Here is a 19,535-nt window from a genome sequence, read left to right as displayed (position 1 = left end):
CGCTCCCACCATGTTATCTTCTCTCATCCCTTCTCCGCTGAACCAGTCTTACCAATAAGCCCTCCTGTACGTTTACGCCTTGTTTTTGTCTGGGTTGCGGGGAGGCTCGCCGAGTTTAATAAGGGTGGCTTGCATGAGCGCGATGGTGGATACAAAGTCCCGGATTTCATTTTGGCATTCTATATTTTGGTTGAGCCACACTGCACCTCTCCCTCATCTACTGCCCCCAACCGTTGGTCCCGAGTTATTCCCGCTGCACTTTCTTGTTAAATGTATCCTGTTACCCTTCCCACTCCATTTCTTTAACCAACACTCAGTATCCCCTCTGGTTTAATAACCTACACTCAATAGCACATAAATACACTCATACAAAAACTAAAATTCTATACAAGATTTGTCTTAATACTTCACGATTACCTCACTATAATAATTGCCAGATTTGACCATTTTCCTGTATATTTTATCTTAGCAAAGAAATAGCTAGGGATTTTGTTTCTTTGTTTTCTTCTCGTTGTTTAAATGGGCTTGGAAGGAACGGATGTAAAACCACTTTTACTTTCCAGTTGCCGTATGCTATGGGTGTGTCTTTTTCTGAGTTTTGAACTAAGGTTTACAAACTGTACTTATTGTGGGTATCTCTGATCTCGAAGCACATTGTAAAGTGGGGTGTGACTCTACTTCCTGAAACTGGTGAAGTGAGAAAAGATACATTCCGGTGGCAACCAGAACACAATCTACCAGAGTCCCTTTGGATAATGCTTCATAATATCCAGTAGCTAACAGCCTAGACAGAGACACAGAGTAAAATGAATCTGTCTGGTGGGAGTTTGATGTTTAAATAGCACATGAAACTGAGAAGTCCAGATAGTCGTCATAGAAGAGTTTTTCATAGTGTACTACAACTCGTGAGTCACTAAGGGTCAATGGTTAGTACCCTATATATTTGCCGGGCTAGGTCACAGTTCTCAACAATTTGAGTTGGAGAAATACGGAACATCCAAGTGTGGGACGGTGTTGAAGAGCACAAAATGACAGTGAACTTGCACCCAGTTCCCTCGTTCTAATTCCTGATCACCTTTCTGTCAGCACCACTGAGTAATCCTATCGGTGACTGATGGCCTTCTGTACTGATCCTAAAAAGAGTCCAGTCTCAGTACTGGTCCCACCTAACCTTGGACAAGTCATTATCTCTCAACCTGATTGATCATTAACTAACTAGATACACAGTGATCAACTGCCAAACACAGACCTGAGAAAATTAAACAACATGTATATGATATGCTTTGAAATCTATGCAACACGAGTTTTAACAAGCCTTTTTCTATGTGCCAGAGCAGATGGAAGTTAGTAATACAGCAATTACAACATTTAAACCTTCAGAATAAAAAGAAAGCAAACATGTTAGGCAAACGCCAGCAAAGGGAAGTAACGGGTATAGTAAAGAATGCATGCAATAGAACAGCTCTGTATGAAAAGGGCAAGTCGTTTTATTGGGAGGTGGAGTTAGAAGTTTATAAACAAGGGTGGTATTAAAGAAGACATATAAAAGGTGCTATTTGAATTGACTTTTTTGGTGACCATATTCTGTGAATGTCTTAGCAGTATAGACAAGCATTCCAGTGCTTTAAAATAAAGCTGGGTGGTGTGAATGTTTGTATTTGGGGAAAGAAAAAAAACCCCATGATATCCACACCTGAAATCAATAAGTTGCTAGACTTGTTGGGGTTTAAGAAAGTGGAGTAACTGTCAAAGCAAGTTGGGGCTGGTTCTCTTTGGCCTTCTTAATAGTTATGTAATAGTTAAATTTACTCACTCCTGTAGTGGGGTGGCAGGCTGCTATTTAGGAAAATATATCAGAGATGTAAATCAACACACCTTACCATTAGGATGCCCAACCCTTTCAATTTGTCCAGATTTGAGGAGGAATTTTGGGAAGTAAGGGATGGAAAACTTCTAGTTTTAAAACTGAGAAGGACCTCATATATTACAAGAACAATTCACAGAAACTTAAGCAATGTGTTTTTATAGCCTCTGTGGAAATATCAGCTAAAAATCCCTTTCACTGAATTATACAGAAAGGCTTGTTCAGTGGCCTTAGGATGGTTCTCTGTGAATTTCCTTTAAAATTTTCACACATGTATCAAGTTCATTTTCCTATTTACCTAAGTAGAACTATAGATGTCAGGATTTAAGTCTATTTAAACGCAGTGTAAAATACACACAGTGTTAAGACTTTCTCTCTTTTTTATTTTTTATTAGATATTTTCTTTATTTACATTTCAAATATTATCCCCTTTCCTACTTTCCTCTCTGAAAATCCCCTCTCCCCTCTCCCCTCCCCCTGCTCCCCAACTCACCCACTCCTACTTCCTGGACCTGGCATTCCCCTATACTGGGGCATAGAATCTTCCCATGACCAAGGGCTTCTCCTCCCACTGATAGCCGATTAGGTCATCTTCTGCTACATATGCAGCTTTCTTAAGTTGGCCCATTATGCTCTTGGTCCCCTACCATTTCCTATGAGTTCAGACTTGTCCTCTGGAACTTACATTTTTTTTAGATAAAATAGAAAACTACTTACCTAACTCTCCATCTTGTAGTCAAGATTGTATCAAAATGGGACCTTCTGAGATGGTAGACCCTGGGGGATGTGGGCAGGTGTTTTGTTTACTGAGTTCTTAAATGTGGCTAGTGAGACAGGGGAAACTAATTTTGTGGAATTCTTAATTGTTATTAATGTAAAATAATATTTAAATATCACATGGGGCTATATTTAAATAACAACATGAGTTTCTCATGTTGGTTAGCACAGCTGTGTAAGGGTCTCAGCTATCCATCATCAGACTGGAAGTAGTGAAAACATACTGTGAACATTTCCCTTTTTCCATTATTGGAGTTCCAAACTAGGGTATAATTACATTGTCAGAGTTTACTTTTGAAAATAGATGTCTTTACATTGCTCATGTGAAACTAAAGGACTGTTTCTGCTTTTTGCCAACACTGTGGTCAACTTTATAGCACCTAGTGAAACTATTTTGATGCAGGTAGGAAACAAACCTTCCCAACTGTGATGAAAATTGAGGCTTGATGGTTTAATGTACAATATTTGATGATATTTTTTCCACACAAGTGTTTTATTTTTTTCAATCATGTGGTGATGCATCAATTTCTTTCATTTCTGTTCATTTTGCTTTTTGTTGAGGCAGGGTCTCATGGAGCCAAACTGGCCTTAAACTCACTAATGTAAATCCATGACCTTCTGGCCTTAAATCCATGACCTTCTTCTGCTCACACTGAATGTCCTGGTACTCCAAGTGTGCACCACTACACCTCCCTTTTTTAGATGTGGCTCTTGCTTGGAGTCATTAATATTTTAATTGCTCAGCTGGGTTCCCCCACCCCCACCCTGTGTACAGAATTCTCTTCTTTTGAACTCTTTTTATGTATCCTCTGCCCATCTACATCTTTTTGTCTATTTAAAGTGACCAAATAATTCCCTCCTTCAATTTTCAGAAACAGTCTCTAATCATATCCTAATAAACACAACAGGCAATAAGCTTATATTTTCATTTTCTGTCAGTATAATTGTTGGTTTTATACATTTACAGAATAAAATGTCAGAGCTGTCTCTTTCAGTGAAATAAATCTGTGTAGCAATAGCAGTATGTAGTCTAATCGAGCATACTGAAGTTGGTACATTTTGAGAAGGAAAAGCCAAAGTGTGGTGATCTGTTTCCATCCATATCCCTCTGCTCACCTGTCCTTTTTTATTCCATCTTAGACTTTTTTATGGATTTCAGCCATGTCTTTTGCCACTGTATTTGCTTTTCAGATAAATCCCCATCATTCAGGAACACCAAACCCCCTTACACCACTAATTATCAGGCAGGATCATAGATTACCATGGTGCAATTAATTATATTACTGCATCTGGAACTCTTAGAGTATGTTAGGGTATCCTATGATTTAAACACTAAAACATAACTTGTAACTTACATTGAAACAAACACAATCCACTAAATTAAATATTGTAGGCTCTATGTATGTGTTTTCTTATTTCTTTGATATGGTAAAGCATTTTATAAATTGTTGTAGTAAGATTGAGAAAGTTCTATTAATGTACACTAATAATTTTATTAACCTGTTTTATCTTCATTTAAAATGAAGAAAATGAAGCTGGAGAGATTGCTCAGTGGTTGAAGCTACATGCAGAGGATCTGAGTTTGGTTCTCAGCACCTATGTCAGTCAACCTACAGCCAACAGGAACTCCAGCTTCAGGGAAACCAACACCACCTTCTGACCTTGCTGGCTACCTGTATCCACCTGCACATACCCAAGAAAGGAAGAGCAAGCCATCCTCTCTCTCATTATATGTCTCCTCCCCTTTAACTTACATGCTGCATCCCTGTAGACAACCTATCAGCCCTTCACCTGTGTATTCCCTTTTCTGGTTATGATTATGGTTTTGTCTTTTACATGTGCAACTTTTAGCATGTATATGTTCAGTGTATGGCAAATTTGTTAAGTGTGCGCCATATGGAGATCACAGTAAAACTTTGGGTATTCATCCTTGCCTTCTACCTTATTTGGGCTTGGGTCTTTTATTGTTGATTACTGAGTCTGGCAGGTAGCCATTCTGTAAGCTCCTGGGGATTCCTGTGTCCATTCCCCATCTTGTCAAAGGTGTGCTGGTGTTACAGATGTATGCTACCATATCTGACTTTTGACATGGGTTCTGGATATCCAAATTCCATTCTGAAAACTTGGATGGCAAGCACTTTATTCACTGAACTATTTCCCCAGCTCCACACTGGTTCTTCTTACCTCAAAATTGTCACACATTCCCAAAGAGTCCCACTCGTGGAGTCTTTTGTATTCTTCCTGTCATTACATGACCTTTCCTTAGGGTCTCAGGTTGTATGACATTTATTCAGAGTCTTCACTCTGCACTCCCTTCTACTATCCCATATTTAACATAAGGTTTTAATTAGCAGGTGGCTACATATAAATACATCCTGCCTAACTGTATTCAAAGCTTCCTTTTCTTATCCAACACGTACCCCACTGTCTGGCACAGCAAGCTTTGACACTCACATTTTCTAAATATTCACATGAGAAAATATTTTGTAAAAGTGGCTCAAATTAACATCTAGGAAACAACAACTGGATCCCATCCTTCTCCAGCTCACTTAGATCCTGACTACTCACTGTGGTATCCCCACAGAAACAAGAAGCATTCTTCCTTTAGCTGACTCATTATGACTACACCAAGATTTCAGTTGATGCCTGGGTGTCAGTTTCCAGCTGCCAGTCATCCTTACCACAATAGCTCTCCTTGTCCTTCCTAAGGTACCAGGGTCACAGATCAGCTTGTTTAATAGAATTGCTCTCACTGTGATACAGTATTTTGAAATCATGAAGACTATAGTCATCAGCCCAAAGCCCACACAAACATGTTAGCTCAAGACCAGGATAGAGCATTTCCCTGTGTGTGTAAGGCCCTGGGTTCAATTCTCAGTGCTAGGAAATAAACCATGGTTACAGTTTAATCATGTGCTGCTCATACCAGCCCACCATCTTTTAGGCATGTTCTACTATGTGCTATCACTGGCCTGTCTTTTTGACCACAGTATATGTTTTGTTTTTTTTTAAAAAAAAAAAAAAAAAAAAAAAAGAAGAAGAAAGAAATGTTCTGAGTTAGAAAGGGGAAACTAGTATTTATTGAGAACATATTATAGTCCACGTAATACACAAAAACATATTCTCATTGTTCCTCACACCAACCCTGTGAGGTAGAGAGTCATCTCATTTTGCACATAAAGACTCTCTTTTTGAAAACTGTAGGTTCTCTAATTTTCCTAGTAAAATTACTCCCATTTATTTTCTTTTAGCCTCCTTATTACAGAGATTTTGGCAGCTATACACCTGAAAAGTCTACTTTTGGTCAATAAATACTAGTTTAATGAGTTGCTTCACAGTTATTTCAATGGATGGTTAAAAATTAGAAGCTACCAACCATTCCTATAAGATTACTTCTACTCTGTACCTCTTAATGACCACCTGGGTTACTAAGTCTTCTTGCTCGACTTTCATGCTTCCTGTTTGTTATACACACACACACACACACACACACACACACACACACACACACACACACACTTTTTATCCCTGGTTCTAACTTCGGCTCTATAGGCTGATTCTCCTTATTCTTACAGGAACTGGCAAGCAAATGGGATGAACAATGTTCCTAATCATGAAATGACTCCTCCTGCTTCTAATTAAACTTAGTATCATGCATGGTCCACCTTCCTCAGAGTTCAATGAAAGGAGGCTCTTCTATCTATTGTCAAGGAAAGGCTCAGTATTGTTTCTTATAGATCTTCTTCAGCTCTTCATAACTGGACGAGGACTTTTACATCCCTCCAACATAGATGAGACAAGGCCTTTCCTTGAAGGATATGTTGACTCACCTTAACACTTCTCAACAAAAAGAACCTAGAATTTTCTTTCTCATGAATTCCAATATTCAATTCATGGTTAAAAATTAGAAGGCGTTCATTCATGCCCATCTGGTTTATTTTTACTCTGTAATAGTTTAACTTAAAAAAAAAAAGAAAGAAAGAAAGAAAAACTAGTTTTAGTAGTAAACCAGCCTGGAGTGAGTGGGACCAGACCTTTTCCCCAATTCCCTTACAATCGTTGCAGATTTTAAAAACCTCCTTTAGAATGACATGGTCCACCACTTATACTTCAGCCCTTGGGACTGGAAAGCAAAATACAATTGATGGTTATTCTTAGCTCAAGAGTACATGGTATGTAGAGGTAGAGCTTCATCCAGCAGCATTTCATATCTCTAGGAAAATGTTTAGGGAAAGATGCAAGATCCATGTCCTTTTTTCTCCCTTGGTGGGCCACAGAAAGTTCCTTCTCTCTGTTCTTGAAGGAACTCATTCTACCCATATATAGTCACTTGTCTGGGACCATCTTCAAAGGACACTGAAGCTATAGGAAATGCTTTCGGCCCTGATGCCAGCCACATCTGCATACAGTTCAGGCACCACCAACTCTGGCACTTGCAACACAGCCTTGTCATTGGCAGATCTAGAGGCAGCTTCTAGGCGCTGGAGCAGCTGACCAAGTAAGGGGCGGCTGTCCTCACTCCAGCGCCAACAGCACTTCATGATGTTGTACCTGTGAAAGGAAAGGAACATAGTCCCTCTTCAACAACAAAATAAAACCCTCAGTTCTTTGATCTTCCTACTCTGTCTCCCTATATTCTATACTATATTTCCAGAAACAGATACTCTACCATTTTCTTTGTATCAGCTCTCAACATCCTATGAATGTGATTTCTTTTTATAATAGAATATTAGAGATTTTTCCTTATATATATATATATTGGATATTAGTCCCCTATCTGATTTAGGATAGGTAAAGATCCTTTCCCAATCTGTTGGTGGTCTTTTTGTCTTATTGATAGTGTCTTTTTTTTTGCAGAAGCTTTGCAATTTTATGAGGTCCCATTTGTCAATTCTCGATCTTACAGCACAAGCCATTGCTGTTCTATTCAGGAATTTTTCCCCTGTACCCATATCTTCGAAACCATATAATATCAGAAGAGCCCTGCCTTTTCCACCATGCAGTGCAATCTTGTAACAAGGCTAAGAGAAAACTGTCTGTTCTACTCTATGGAATGAGGGGTAGCGCTTAGACTCATCCAATGTTCGAACTATATTCTCACCAGAATGTTAGGTACTTTAAGGTCAGGAACTTTGTCAAGACCCTTCTTCTGGAATCAAAACATAGGTTCCTAATCAAGTCCTCAGTGATAGCCTCAAGATTGTATGAGTGGATGTGTGTATATATATACATATATGATAATTAAACATATATGACACATTTATGGCTTGAGCCTGAACTGTCCCTCTCCACAGGCCCATGTTTTAAGTGCTTGTTGCACTAGGGGAAAGCTTTTGATAGCCATAGCCATCCTAATCCCAGCCTATGTTGAGTACCTTCTGGTCTACAAGCATGTGAACAAACTGTCTAAGTGCTCCTGCAGCCACAGACTGAGCATCTCTGCTCTGACTTCTGCACCATAATGGAACTGTGAGACAAAGTCAACCTTTCTTCCCTGAAGCAGTTTTTTTTTTTTTTGAGGGGTTGGGGGGGTGGGTACTTTGTCATAGCAATTAAAAAAGTGGCTGATACAGTTATTGAGCAGAAGTGTTTTTGTTTTACCTCATGCTTCATTTATGTCTGGGCATTAGCACATTAAGGACAACTAAAGATCCTCCGAGGCACATTTTAAAAGGTGTGGTTAAGTATGGAGAACACCATGATGGGGAATTACAGAATCTCAAGCGTTTAAGAGCCTCTTACATGGCATGTGAGCAGCTGCTCGGTCTCTTCATGATTTTATTTCTCTGAAGATACTGTAGGATGCTGGTGGGAGGGACTTCAGGGTATGGTGGTGCCCCTGTCAATATGGAAAACACAAGAGCAGTACGAGAGCTTTTAAATATGAAATGAGAAGAACACCAATCTCCAGTGACCTGAAAAACAGCCTCTAAAGCATAATCATGGGGAAACTATGTACAGTAAATTTGCTCCTTTGCAAAAGGGTGTTTTGGAGAAGAAAGGTAATGTTAGGAGATCCTGAGGTTTAAGCAAAGTAACAAAATGAGGCGAGCCAGGAAATAAGACCTGCCTTTCATTCTTCATAATACAAAAGGAACCACAGTTTCTATATTGAAGAAAACATTTTTACATTTATATGATATTGCTATGGGAATTGTTCTCTGGGTTTGAAAACATTCTATAGAGATGGTATGGTTTATGGAAAAGAAAGGACGAAAAGGAGAGATAGAGAAAGTTAAGGAAGTCTGGGAGAGGAAGACAGAAGAAAAGGGATCATCATTTTAGTAGACGTTAGAGGAATGAGTCCCAGAATACATGTCAGCCCAGTGCAATAGTCCATCCTATCCTGAGAACACTTTCGCAAGGACTACAACACCACCTTCCAAAAAGCAAGCTTGCCTGTTCACAGAGAGGTCATACTTACCTAGAGTCACCATCTCATAAAGCAGGATCCCAAAGGACCAACTGTAAAAGAAACAGAATCACCCACTTAATTCCTATCTTTATCTGTTCTCAAGAGAGCTTGCTTTAATACCAGAAAGGAGATTAATGAGTCAAGGAGAGCTGGATTATTTAACAGAGTTATTAGAGGACATTTCTGTCTACATCCTTCAAAATCTAATCTCTTCAAGGGCTGCGTCTATGTCCCTTCTTCATAATATATGTTTGCATATATTATGTTATTATATAATAACATTTGTTATTAGCATGTGTGAGTGTACACTCCCTAAAACAGAATGCCCTCATTTATCTTTTTCATCTATTCCTTCCCTCTGTACCCAAACTCTAGCCTTTACTCAACATGAACCAAACCAAACAGAGATCCTTAATTTAACCACAGCTTCCTCAGATGACCTATTTACTCAAACCTAGGGAAATATTAATAAAATAAACCAGATATTTGGACAGGGAATTTGGCTAATCAGTATGACTTGAGAGGTACATACTACTAATACCATCATTAAATAAGCAATATTTTGTAAGTAAAATTGTCCATAGTCTGATGAAAAGTAGGTATCAGTGACACATCAGTGGAAGCATCTTAATTGACTCATATTGAGATGTAAATCCCCGATGCCTCCTGTGATACAGATGCAAGTGGGGTATTCTGCATGAATTTGCGTGCTTCTTCAAACAACTTGGGTATATGATTCCTAAAGGTCACTTTCGCTTTTTTACAATCTGGTTATACTAACTAGCTGTATATGTGATTATAGTTATGCTGTGTGATCACCAAATGCTCTAGATGCTACTTAAATATTTGCATAAGATATATCTTTAAAAATACATTGTCTGGTGTGGTGGCACACATTTTTAATCCCAGCACTTGGGAGGCAGAGGCAAGTGGATTTCTGAGTTCCAGACCAGCCTGGACTACAGAGTGAATTCCAGGACAGCCAGGGCTGGACAGAGAAACACTGTCTACAAAACCCAAAAATAAATAAATAAATAATAATAATAATAATAATAATACATTGAATATTTTAAAACTAATCTATAAGAGTATGTTGCTTAAAAGAAAATGTGATGTAATTGTACTACACCCCTGAAATACTAACACTGGAGAGGCTAATGAAGAAGGGTCACCAATTTAAGTACAGTCTGGCTACAAAGGGAGACTCTTGTCTTTCAAAAAAGAAATTGACCTGAAGTGGTGGTGCATGCTGTTAACTGCAGCTCATGGAATTATGTCATGCAAAGGCAGACAGACTCCTGTGAGCTCAAAGTTAAGAGTGTTCTACATAGCAAGACCCCTCCATCACAAATAAATAAAAATTCAAGCAAATAAAGTATTATAAAATTGTAATGATGAGTCAACTGTTTAAAAAAAAATGAGGTGAGAGCCCGGCAGTGATAGTGCACACCTTTTTTTTTAAGATTTATTTATTTTTATTATATGTAAGTACACTGCAGCTGTCTTCAGACAATCCAGAAGAGGGCGCCAGATCTCGTTACAGATGGTTGTGAACCACCACGTGGTTCCTGGGATTTGAACCTCGGACCTTCGGAAGAGCAGTCGGGTGCTCTTATCCACTGAGCCATCTCACCAGCCCCAGTGCATACCTTTAATTCCAGCATTCAGGAGGCAGAGGCGGGTAAATCTCTGTGACTTCAAGGCTAGCCTGGCTTACATAGATAGATTTAGGACAGTCAAGGCTTCACAAAGAAATCCTGTTTTGAAAAACTAAAGCAATAAAAAATGACAAAATGTAGGGGGAAACAGTAAAAGACTCAGATTTCTCACAAATATTTTCAGGTGTCTCATTGTACTAAGAACCATCTCAAAGAGGCATCCAGCCATTAGTCATCACTACAGATGCTATTCAGAGAAGAAGCACAATTTACATCTAGGCATGGTACAAACAGTGTAACTCCTGCATTTGAGAGGTGAAGGCAGAAGGGTCGTGGTTTATGTGCTATACTTGGATGTTCAAGAACCATCATGAAATATAGATTTCTCTTGCTTCAAAGATCTGATAAATAAATGTTTATGCAAACATTTTCACTTATCATGACCTGGGAGTGGAGAGATAGCTCAGTGGTCAGTTCACTTTCTGTTCCTGTAGAGGACCTGGTTTCAGTTGCTAGCACATAGATATTGATTGGCTCACAACTTCCAATAACTCTAGTCATGGGGATTCGACACTCTCTTCTGACCAACATGAGCTCTTGTACATACATGGTCCTCATAAACTCATCCAGGCACATATGATACTAAGTAAATATTTTTAAAAGAGGTGACTTAAAACATGGGTATATATTTTATTTCAAAATCTTCATTTCCTGGCTCTTAAGTAGCCCTGTGCCCTAAAGGTTAAAGTAAGACTACTAAGTCCTCTGACATGGACTTGAATAATGTGAATATTTTCACATTTTTCTTTTCTAATGAACGCTGTTAATCTAATTCACAAGAACTACCTGGAAAAGCATTAAAAAAAAAAAAAGATTGAAGGCAGATGACAAACATTTTTGTTTAAGAGTATGTCTGACTCTTTTGCATAAATAATTGATTACAAGCTTATTCATATTCAGAGGGAAAGCCCAGGTCACAAAGAGAGGAAGCAAAAGAGCAGAAATAACATACATATCTCCCCTGATGCTTGCAGGTTTCAGGAGAAGCCTTTCTGGAGCAAGCCACTTGAGAGGGATGGTGCTGGATCGAGCAGAGGAGATGGCCCCATGGGCATGAACTTCATAAGCCAGGCCCAGATGACAAAGTTTGGGAGTCAGGTCACTTTGGATCAGGATGTTCCTGGCAGCCACATCCCCATGAAACAGATGCTTCTCCTGCAGGAATTCCTATCAGCACATGATCAAAAGTAATCAGCCTTCGGTAGGTCAAAGTTCACAGATAAGACAGTCCTGGGGGCCTTCAAAAGACAAAGGTCTTCTCTGCTCCCAGCACTCTCATTAATCAGTGAGATCATTTCCAAAACAGGGTAAGGGATTCGCAGCTTTTCACCTTATGTTGAGGATTACCAAACTCAGTGAATAATCCAAATGGCTCTAAGGCAGGGATTTCACTCCAATGCTAAGGATGGATCCTGGTGCTTCCTGCATGCTAGATGAGCACTCTGCTCTGTTACATGCTCAGCCCTAACACTGGATTCTGAAAGCATAACCACATGTGCTGTGGTCAACCCAACTGCTACCCTGCCCCTTAATTGTACTTTTCCTTAGATGGTACTCAGGTAGATTCTGGAACAGAGAGTATAAAAGCTGAATGCCATGTCATAAACTTATACAAAGGTTCACACTATTTAATTCTGTCCTTATAGCTGGAGGAGGTATCTTTAAGGCCAATGCAAAGGAACACAGAAGGCCATACTTTCATCAGGTGATTGTGGCCCAGATCTGAATTTCTTATCTCAGGAAGTGGTACAGACCCTACCGATCCACTAATAATCCTTAAGCCAGGCTTCAGATCAAAATTCTCTGAGAACTTATTAAAACAGACTTTAAGGTTTTTAACACAGATTTATTAAGCCACCATCTAGGGAGAGAGAGGTAGTGACTTGCATTATAAAGGATCAAAGGATTCTGGTTTGGTTAGAAAAGTAGGTAAAAATCAAGGTGACTGGTGACATGTGCTGCATCACCAAACACAGAATGAGGAAATTTAGAAAGCTAAAGTGATAATTTCCAATCATTGGTGAAGAAAGAGTTCAGGACTAGCAGTTCTCTATCTCTTGGAAAATTTTTAGAACGAATAAACTAAATATAGTGAGAAGAATTAATGTATATGTAAGGAAATTATTCTATTGTGAGAAGAATTGAAGAATGTACTAATCTTAAGATCACTGAAGGTAGCAACAAATATCCTGGCTTGTGACAGGTGACACAGTGCCTGATGGGTACATCTGCTTGATGTGAACACCCCTGTAGAACACCTCTGCATTTATGATTCCAGAGGTAAGATAGACTGAAGTTCATAGTTCAGCAGTGCTATGACTACACCCCCTAGGAGGCTCAGACAACTGCCAAGTGAGAGGTGTTCTTTCCTCATCCCATGGGAGCTCCAACCAGAACCATCACTTTCTTTTTACTCTATCTTTTCCTGCTTCCACTTAGATATCCTTTAGATAGGCCAGGCATGCAGCCCTTGCCTAGCAAGAGGCCTTGTGTTCAATTCCCAGTACTACCACCACACATACACAAACAGACACACACACACAGTCCCTTTAGACTCTGATACATTTCATATATTGTGGTAGCAAAATACAATAAAGCTTAACAACATGGTTTCACAGAGCCTTGATCTTTCTATTTTAAAATAAAATACCTTAGAAAGACATCCAAATAATTTCACAGGCATAGTTATAGAAACTTCCTGAGTAATTCTGGTAAAGGTAATTTTTTTCCTGTAACCCTGAATTCTTAAAACCTGGTTTAAGAATAAAAGACCACTCTTCCGGTCAGAAAAGCACCGGGGTATCTAGGGCGCAGGGTCGGCTGACACTCGTCAGCTACCCACAACACCCGCCACAGGATCTTAAGACTTCAGGTGAGTGGAACACAGCTTCTGCTCCAATCCAATTGCCCGGGACCTGAGACTGCATTAGTTTTTAATATTTTTATTACATATTTTCCTCAATTACATTTCCAATGCTATCCCTAAAGTCCCCCATAGCGCCCCCCACTTCCCTACCCACCCATTCCCACTCTTTTGGCCCTGGCATTCCCCTATATTGGGGCATATAAAGTTTGCAAGTCCAATGGGCCTCTCTTTCCATTGATGGCCGACTAGGTCATCTTTTGATACATATGCAGCTAGAGACAAGAGCTCCGGGGTTCTGGTTAGTACATCATGTTGTTCCAACAATAGGGTTGCAGATCCCTTTAGCTCCTTGGGTACTTTCTCTAGCTTCTCCATTGGGAGCCCTGTGATACATCCAATAGCTGACTGTGAACATTCACTCCTGTGTTTGCTAGGCCCCGGCATCGTCTCACAAGAGACAGCTATATTTGGGTCCTTTCAGCAAAATCTTGCTAGTGTATGCAATGGTGTCAGCGTTTAGAAGCTGATTGCGGGATGGATCCCTGGATACAGCAGTCTCTAAATGGTCCATCCTTTCATCACAGTTACGAACTTTGTCTCATTAGTTAGGGAAGCAGAAACCGGCCTGAGTAGGGCCACAGGCCTCATCCGGCCGGATCAGCACAGGGGTAGCTAGAGCGCAGGGTCGGCTGACACCCGCCAGCTACCCACGACCCCCGCCACAGGATTTTGAGACTGCTGGTGAGTGGAACACAGCTTCTGCTCCAGTCCAATCATGCGGGACTTGAGACTGCTTTGGTTGGGGAGGCAGAAATCCGGCCTACGTAGGGCCACAAGCCTCTTCCGGTCAGAAAAGCACCAGGGTAGCTAGGGCGCAGGGTCGGCTGACACTCACAAGCTACCCACAACACCCGCCACAGGATCTTAAGACTTCTGGAGAGTGGAACACAGCTTCTGCTCCAATCCAATTGCGCGCTGGAACTGAGCCTGCATTAGTTAGGGAAGCAGAAAACCGGCCTGAGTAGGACCACAGGCCTCTTCAGGCTGGACCAGCACCGGGGTACCGCCAGCTACCCACGACCCCCGCCACAGGATTTTGAGACTGCTGGTGAGTGGAACACAGCTTCTGCTCCAATCTTTAAACAGTGACAACGACAACAACTAACCCCAGAGATTACCAGATGGTGAAAGGTAAACGTAATAATCTTACTAACAGAAACCAAGACCACTCACCATCATCAGAACCCAGCACTCCCACTTCGCCCAGTCCAGGGCACCCCAACACACCGGAAAAGCTAGACACGGATCTAAAAGCATATCTCCTGATGATGGTAGAGGACTTCAAGAAGGACTTTAATAACACACTTAAAGAAATACAAAGGAACACTGGTAAACAGGTAGAAGACAATAAAGAGGAAGCACAAAAATCCCTTAAAGAATTGCAGGAGAACACTGCTAAAGAGTTACAAATCCTTAAAGAAAAACAGGATAACCTAATCAAACAGGTAGAAGTCCTTAATGAAAAACAGGAAAACACATCCAAACAGATGATGGAAATGAACAAAACCATACTAGACCTAAAAAGGGAAGTAGACACAATAAAGAAAACCCAAAATGAGGCAACACTGGAGATAGAAACCCTAGGAAAGAAATCTGGAACCATAGATACCAGCATCAGCAACAGAATACAAGAGATGGAAGAGAGAATCTCAGGTGCAGAAGATTCCATAGAGAACATCGGCACAACAATCAAGGAAAATGTAAAATGCAAAAAGATCCTAACTCAAAACATCCAAGAAATACAGGACACAATGAGAAGACCAAACCTATGGATAATAGGAGTGGATGAGAATGAAGATTTTCAACTCAAAGGACCAGCAAACATCTTCAACAAAATTATAGAAGAAAACTTCCCAAATCTAAAGAAAGAGATGCCCATGAACATACAAGAAGCCTACAGAACTCCAAATAGGCTGGACCAGAAAAGAAATACCTCCCGACACATAATAATCAGAACAACAAATGCTCTAAAGAAAGATAGAATACTAAAAGCAGTAAGAGAAAAAGGCCAAGTAACATATAAAGGCAAGCCTATCAGAATTACACCAGATTTTTCACCAGAGACTATGAAAGACAGAAGATCCTGGACGGATGTTATACAGACACTAAAAGAACACAAATTCCAGCCCAGGCTACTATACCCAGCCAAACTCTCAATTAACATAGATGGAGAAACCAAAGTATTCCACAACAAAACCAAATTCACACATTATCTCTCCACGAATCCAGCCCTTCAAAGGATAATAACAGAAAAAAAACAATACAAGGACAGGAACCACGCCCTAGAAACAACAAAAAGGTAATCCCTCAACAAACCGAAAAGAAGACAGCCACAAGAACAGAATGCCAACTTTAACAACAAAAATAACAGGAAACAACAATTACTTTTCCTTAATATCTCTTAATATCAATGGACTCAACTCCCCGATAAAAAGACATAGACTAACAAACTGGCTACACAAACAAGACCCAACATTTTGCTGCTTACAGGAAACTCATCTCAGAGAAAAAGATAGACACTACCTCAGAATGAAAGGCTGGAAAACAATTTTCCAAGCAAATGGTATGAAAAAACAAGCTGGAGTAGCCATTCTAATATCTGATAAGATTGACTTCCAACCCAAAGTCATTAAAAAAGACAGGGAGGGACACTTCATACTCATAAAAGGTAAAATCCTCCAAGAGGAACTATCAATACTGAATATCTATGCTCCAAATACAAAGGCAGCCACATTCATTAAAGAAACTTTAGTAAATCTCAAAGCACACATTGCACCTCATACAATAATAGTGGGAGACTCCAACACACCACTTTCACCAATGGACAGATCATGGAAACAGAAAATAAACAGGGACACAGAGAAACTAAGAGAAATTATGAATCAAATGGATCTGGCAGATATCTACAGAACATTCTATCCTAAAACAAAACGATATACCTTCTTCTCAGCACCTCATGGCACCTTCTCCAAAATTGACCACATAATTGGTCACAAAACAGGCCTCAACAGATACAAAAATATTGAAATTGTCCCATGCATCCTATCAGATCACCATGGACTAAAGCTGATCTTCAATAACAAAATAAATAATAGAAAGCCAACCTTCACGTGGAAACTGAACAACACTCTTCTCAATGATACCTTGGTCAAGGAAGGAATAAAGAAAGAAATTAAGGACTTTTTAGAGTTCAATGAAAATGAAGCCACAACATACCCAAACTTATGGGACGCAATGAAAGCATTTCTAAGAGGAAAACTCATAGCTCTGAGTGCCTCCAAAAGGAAACTAGAGAGAGCACACATTAGCAGCTTGACAACATACCTAAAAGCACTAGAACAAAAGGAAGCAAATTCACCCAAGAGGAGTAGACGGCAGGAAATAATCAAACTCAGGGGCGAAATCAACCAAGTGGAAACAAGAAAAACTATTCAAAGAATCAACCAATCAAGGAGCTGGTTCTTTGAGAAAATCAACAAGATAGATAAACCCTTAGCCAGACTCACTAGAGGGCACAGGGAAAGCATCCTAATTAACAAAATCAGAAATGAAAAAGGAGACATAACAACAGATCCTGAAGACATCCAAAACACCATCAGATCCTTCTACCAAAGGCTATACTCAACAGAACTGGAGAACCTGGATGAAATGGAGAAGTTCCTAGACAGATACCAGGTACCAAAGTTGAATCAAGATCAGGTTAATGATCTAAACAGCCCTATATCCCCCAAAGAAATAGAAGCAGTCATTAATAGTCTCCCAACTAAAAAAAGCCCAGGACCAGATGGGTTTAGTGCAGAGTTCTATCAGACCTTCAAAGAAGATCTAATCCCAGTTCTTCACAAACTATTCCACAAAATAGAAACAGAAGGTACTCTACCCAACTCATTCTATGAAGCCACAATTACTCTGATACCTAAACCATAAAAAGACCCAACAAAGATAGAAAACTTCAGACCAATATCCCTTATGAATATTGATGCAAAAATCCTCAATAAAGTTCTTGCTAACCGAATCCAAAAACACATCAAAACAATCATCCATCCTGACCAAGTAGGCTTCATTCCAGGGATGCAGGGATGGTTCAATATACGGAAATCCATCAACGTAATCCAGTATATAAACAAACTCAAAGACAAAAACCACATGGTCATCTCGTTAGATGCGGAAAAAGCATTTGACAAGATCCAACACCCATTCATGATAAAAGTCTTGGAAAGATCAGGAATTCAAGGCCCATACCTAAACATGATAAAAGCAATCTACAGCAAACCAGTAGCCAACATCAAAGTAAATGGTGAGAAGCTTGAAGCAATCCCTCTAAAATCAGGAACTAGACAAGGCTGTCCACTTTCTCCATACCTATTCAACATTGTACTTGAAGTCCTAGCCAGAGCAATTCGACAACAAAAGGAGATCAAAGGGATACAAATTGGAAAAGATGAAGTCAAAATATCACTTTTTGCAGATGATATGATAGTATATATAAGTGACCCTAAAAATTCCACCAGAGAACTCCTAAGCCTGATAAACAGCTTCGGTGAAGTAGCTGGATATAAAATTAACTCAAACAAATCAATGGCCTTTCTCTACACAAAGAATAAACAGGCTGAGAAAGAAATTAGGGAAACAACACCCTTCTCAATAGTCACAAAGAATATAAAATATCTTGGCGTGACTCTAACTAAGGAAGTGAAAGATCTGTATAATAAAAACTTCAAGTCTCTGAAGAAAGAAATTATAGAAGATCTCAGAAGATGGAAAGATCGCCCATGCTCATGGATTGGCAGGATCAACATTGTAAAAATGGCTATCTTGCCAAAAGCAATCTACAGATTCAATGCAATCCCCATCAAAATTCCAAATCAATTCTTCAACGAATTAGAAAGTGCAATCTGCAAATTCATCTGGAATAACATAAAACCTAGGATAGCAAAATCTCTTCTCAAGGATAAAAGAACCTCTGGTGGAATCACCATGCCGGACCTAAAGCTCTACTACAGAGCAATTGTGATAAAAACTGCATGGTACTGGTATAGTGACAGACAAATAGACCAATGGAATAGAATTGAAGACCCAGAAATGAACCCACACACCTACGGTCACTTGATCTTCGACAAGGGAGCTAAAAACATCCAGTGGAAGAAAGACAGCATTTTCAACAAATGGTGCTGGCACAACTGGTTGTTAACATGTAGAAGAATGCGAATCGATCCATTCCTATCTCCTTGTACTAAGGTCAAGTCTAAGTGGATCAAGGAACTTCACATAAAACCAGAGACACTGAAACTTATAGAGGAGAAAGTGGGGAAAAGCCTTGAAGATATGGGCACAGGGGAAAAATTCCTGAATAGAACAGGAATGGCTTGTGCTGTAAGATCGAGAATTGACAAGTGGGACCTCATGAAACTACAAAGCTTCTGCAAGGCTAAAGACACCATCAATAAGACAATAAAACCACCAACAGATTGGGAAAGGATCTTCACCTATCCTAAATCAGATAAGGGACTAATATCCAATATATATAAAGAACTCAAGAAGGTGGACTCCAGAAAGTCAAATAACCCCATTAAAAAATGGGGCTCAGAACTGAACAAAGAATTCTCACCTGAGGAATACTGAATGGCAGAGAAGCACCTGAAAAAATGTTCAACATTGTTAATCATCAGGGAAATGCAAATCAAAACAACCCTGAGATTCCACCTCACACCAGTCAGAATGGCTAAGATCAAAGATTCAGGTGACAGCAGATGCTGGCGAGGATGTGGAGAAAGAGGAACACTCCTCTATTGTTGGTGGGATTGCAAGCTTGTACAACCACTCTGGAAATCAGTC

The 19,535-nt window shown here is 39.7% G+C and overlaps 1 protein-coding gene across 1 annotated transcript in view; it reads right to left on the bottom strand.

Moving 5' to 3' along the window:
• Positions 1-6,150: 6,150 nt before the first annotated feature.
• Positions 6,151-19,535, bottom strand: part of Styk1 (STY kinase 1) — a 60,836-nt gene continuing 47,451 nt past the window's right edge. Inside the window, exons 7-10 of the mRNA XM_021165778.3 lie at positions 11,727-11,941; positions 9,066-9,106; positions 8,384-8,480; positions 6,151-7,192 (exon numbers count right to left, since the gene is read on the bottom strand). Coding sequence (XP_021021437.1) covers positions 6,988-7,192; positions 8,384-8,480; positions 9,066-9,106; positions 11,727-11,941 — 558 coding nt within the window. The 3' untranslated portion in view covers positions 6,151-6,987. The remainder of the gene's footprint in view (positions 7,193-8,383; positions 8,481-9,065; positions 9,107-11,726; positions 11,942-19,535) is intronic.

This window comes from Mus caroli, unplaced genomic scaffold, assembly GCF_978045245.1.
Source record: "Mus caroli unplaced genomic scaffold, Mus_caroli_1 scaffold_7, whole genome shotgun sequence".
NCBI classification, from domain to species: domain Eukaryota; kingdom Metazoa; phylum Chordata; class Mammalia; order Rodentia; family Muridae; genus Mus; species Mus caroli.
The sequence above is the reverse complement of the archived record's forward strand: the minus strand, read 5'-3'. Positions and strand labels throughout refer to the sequence as shown.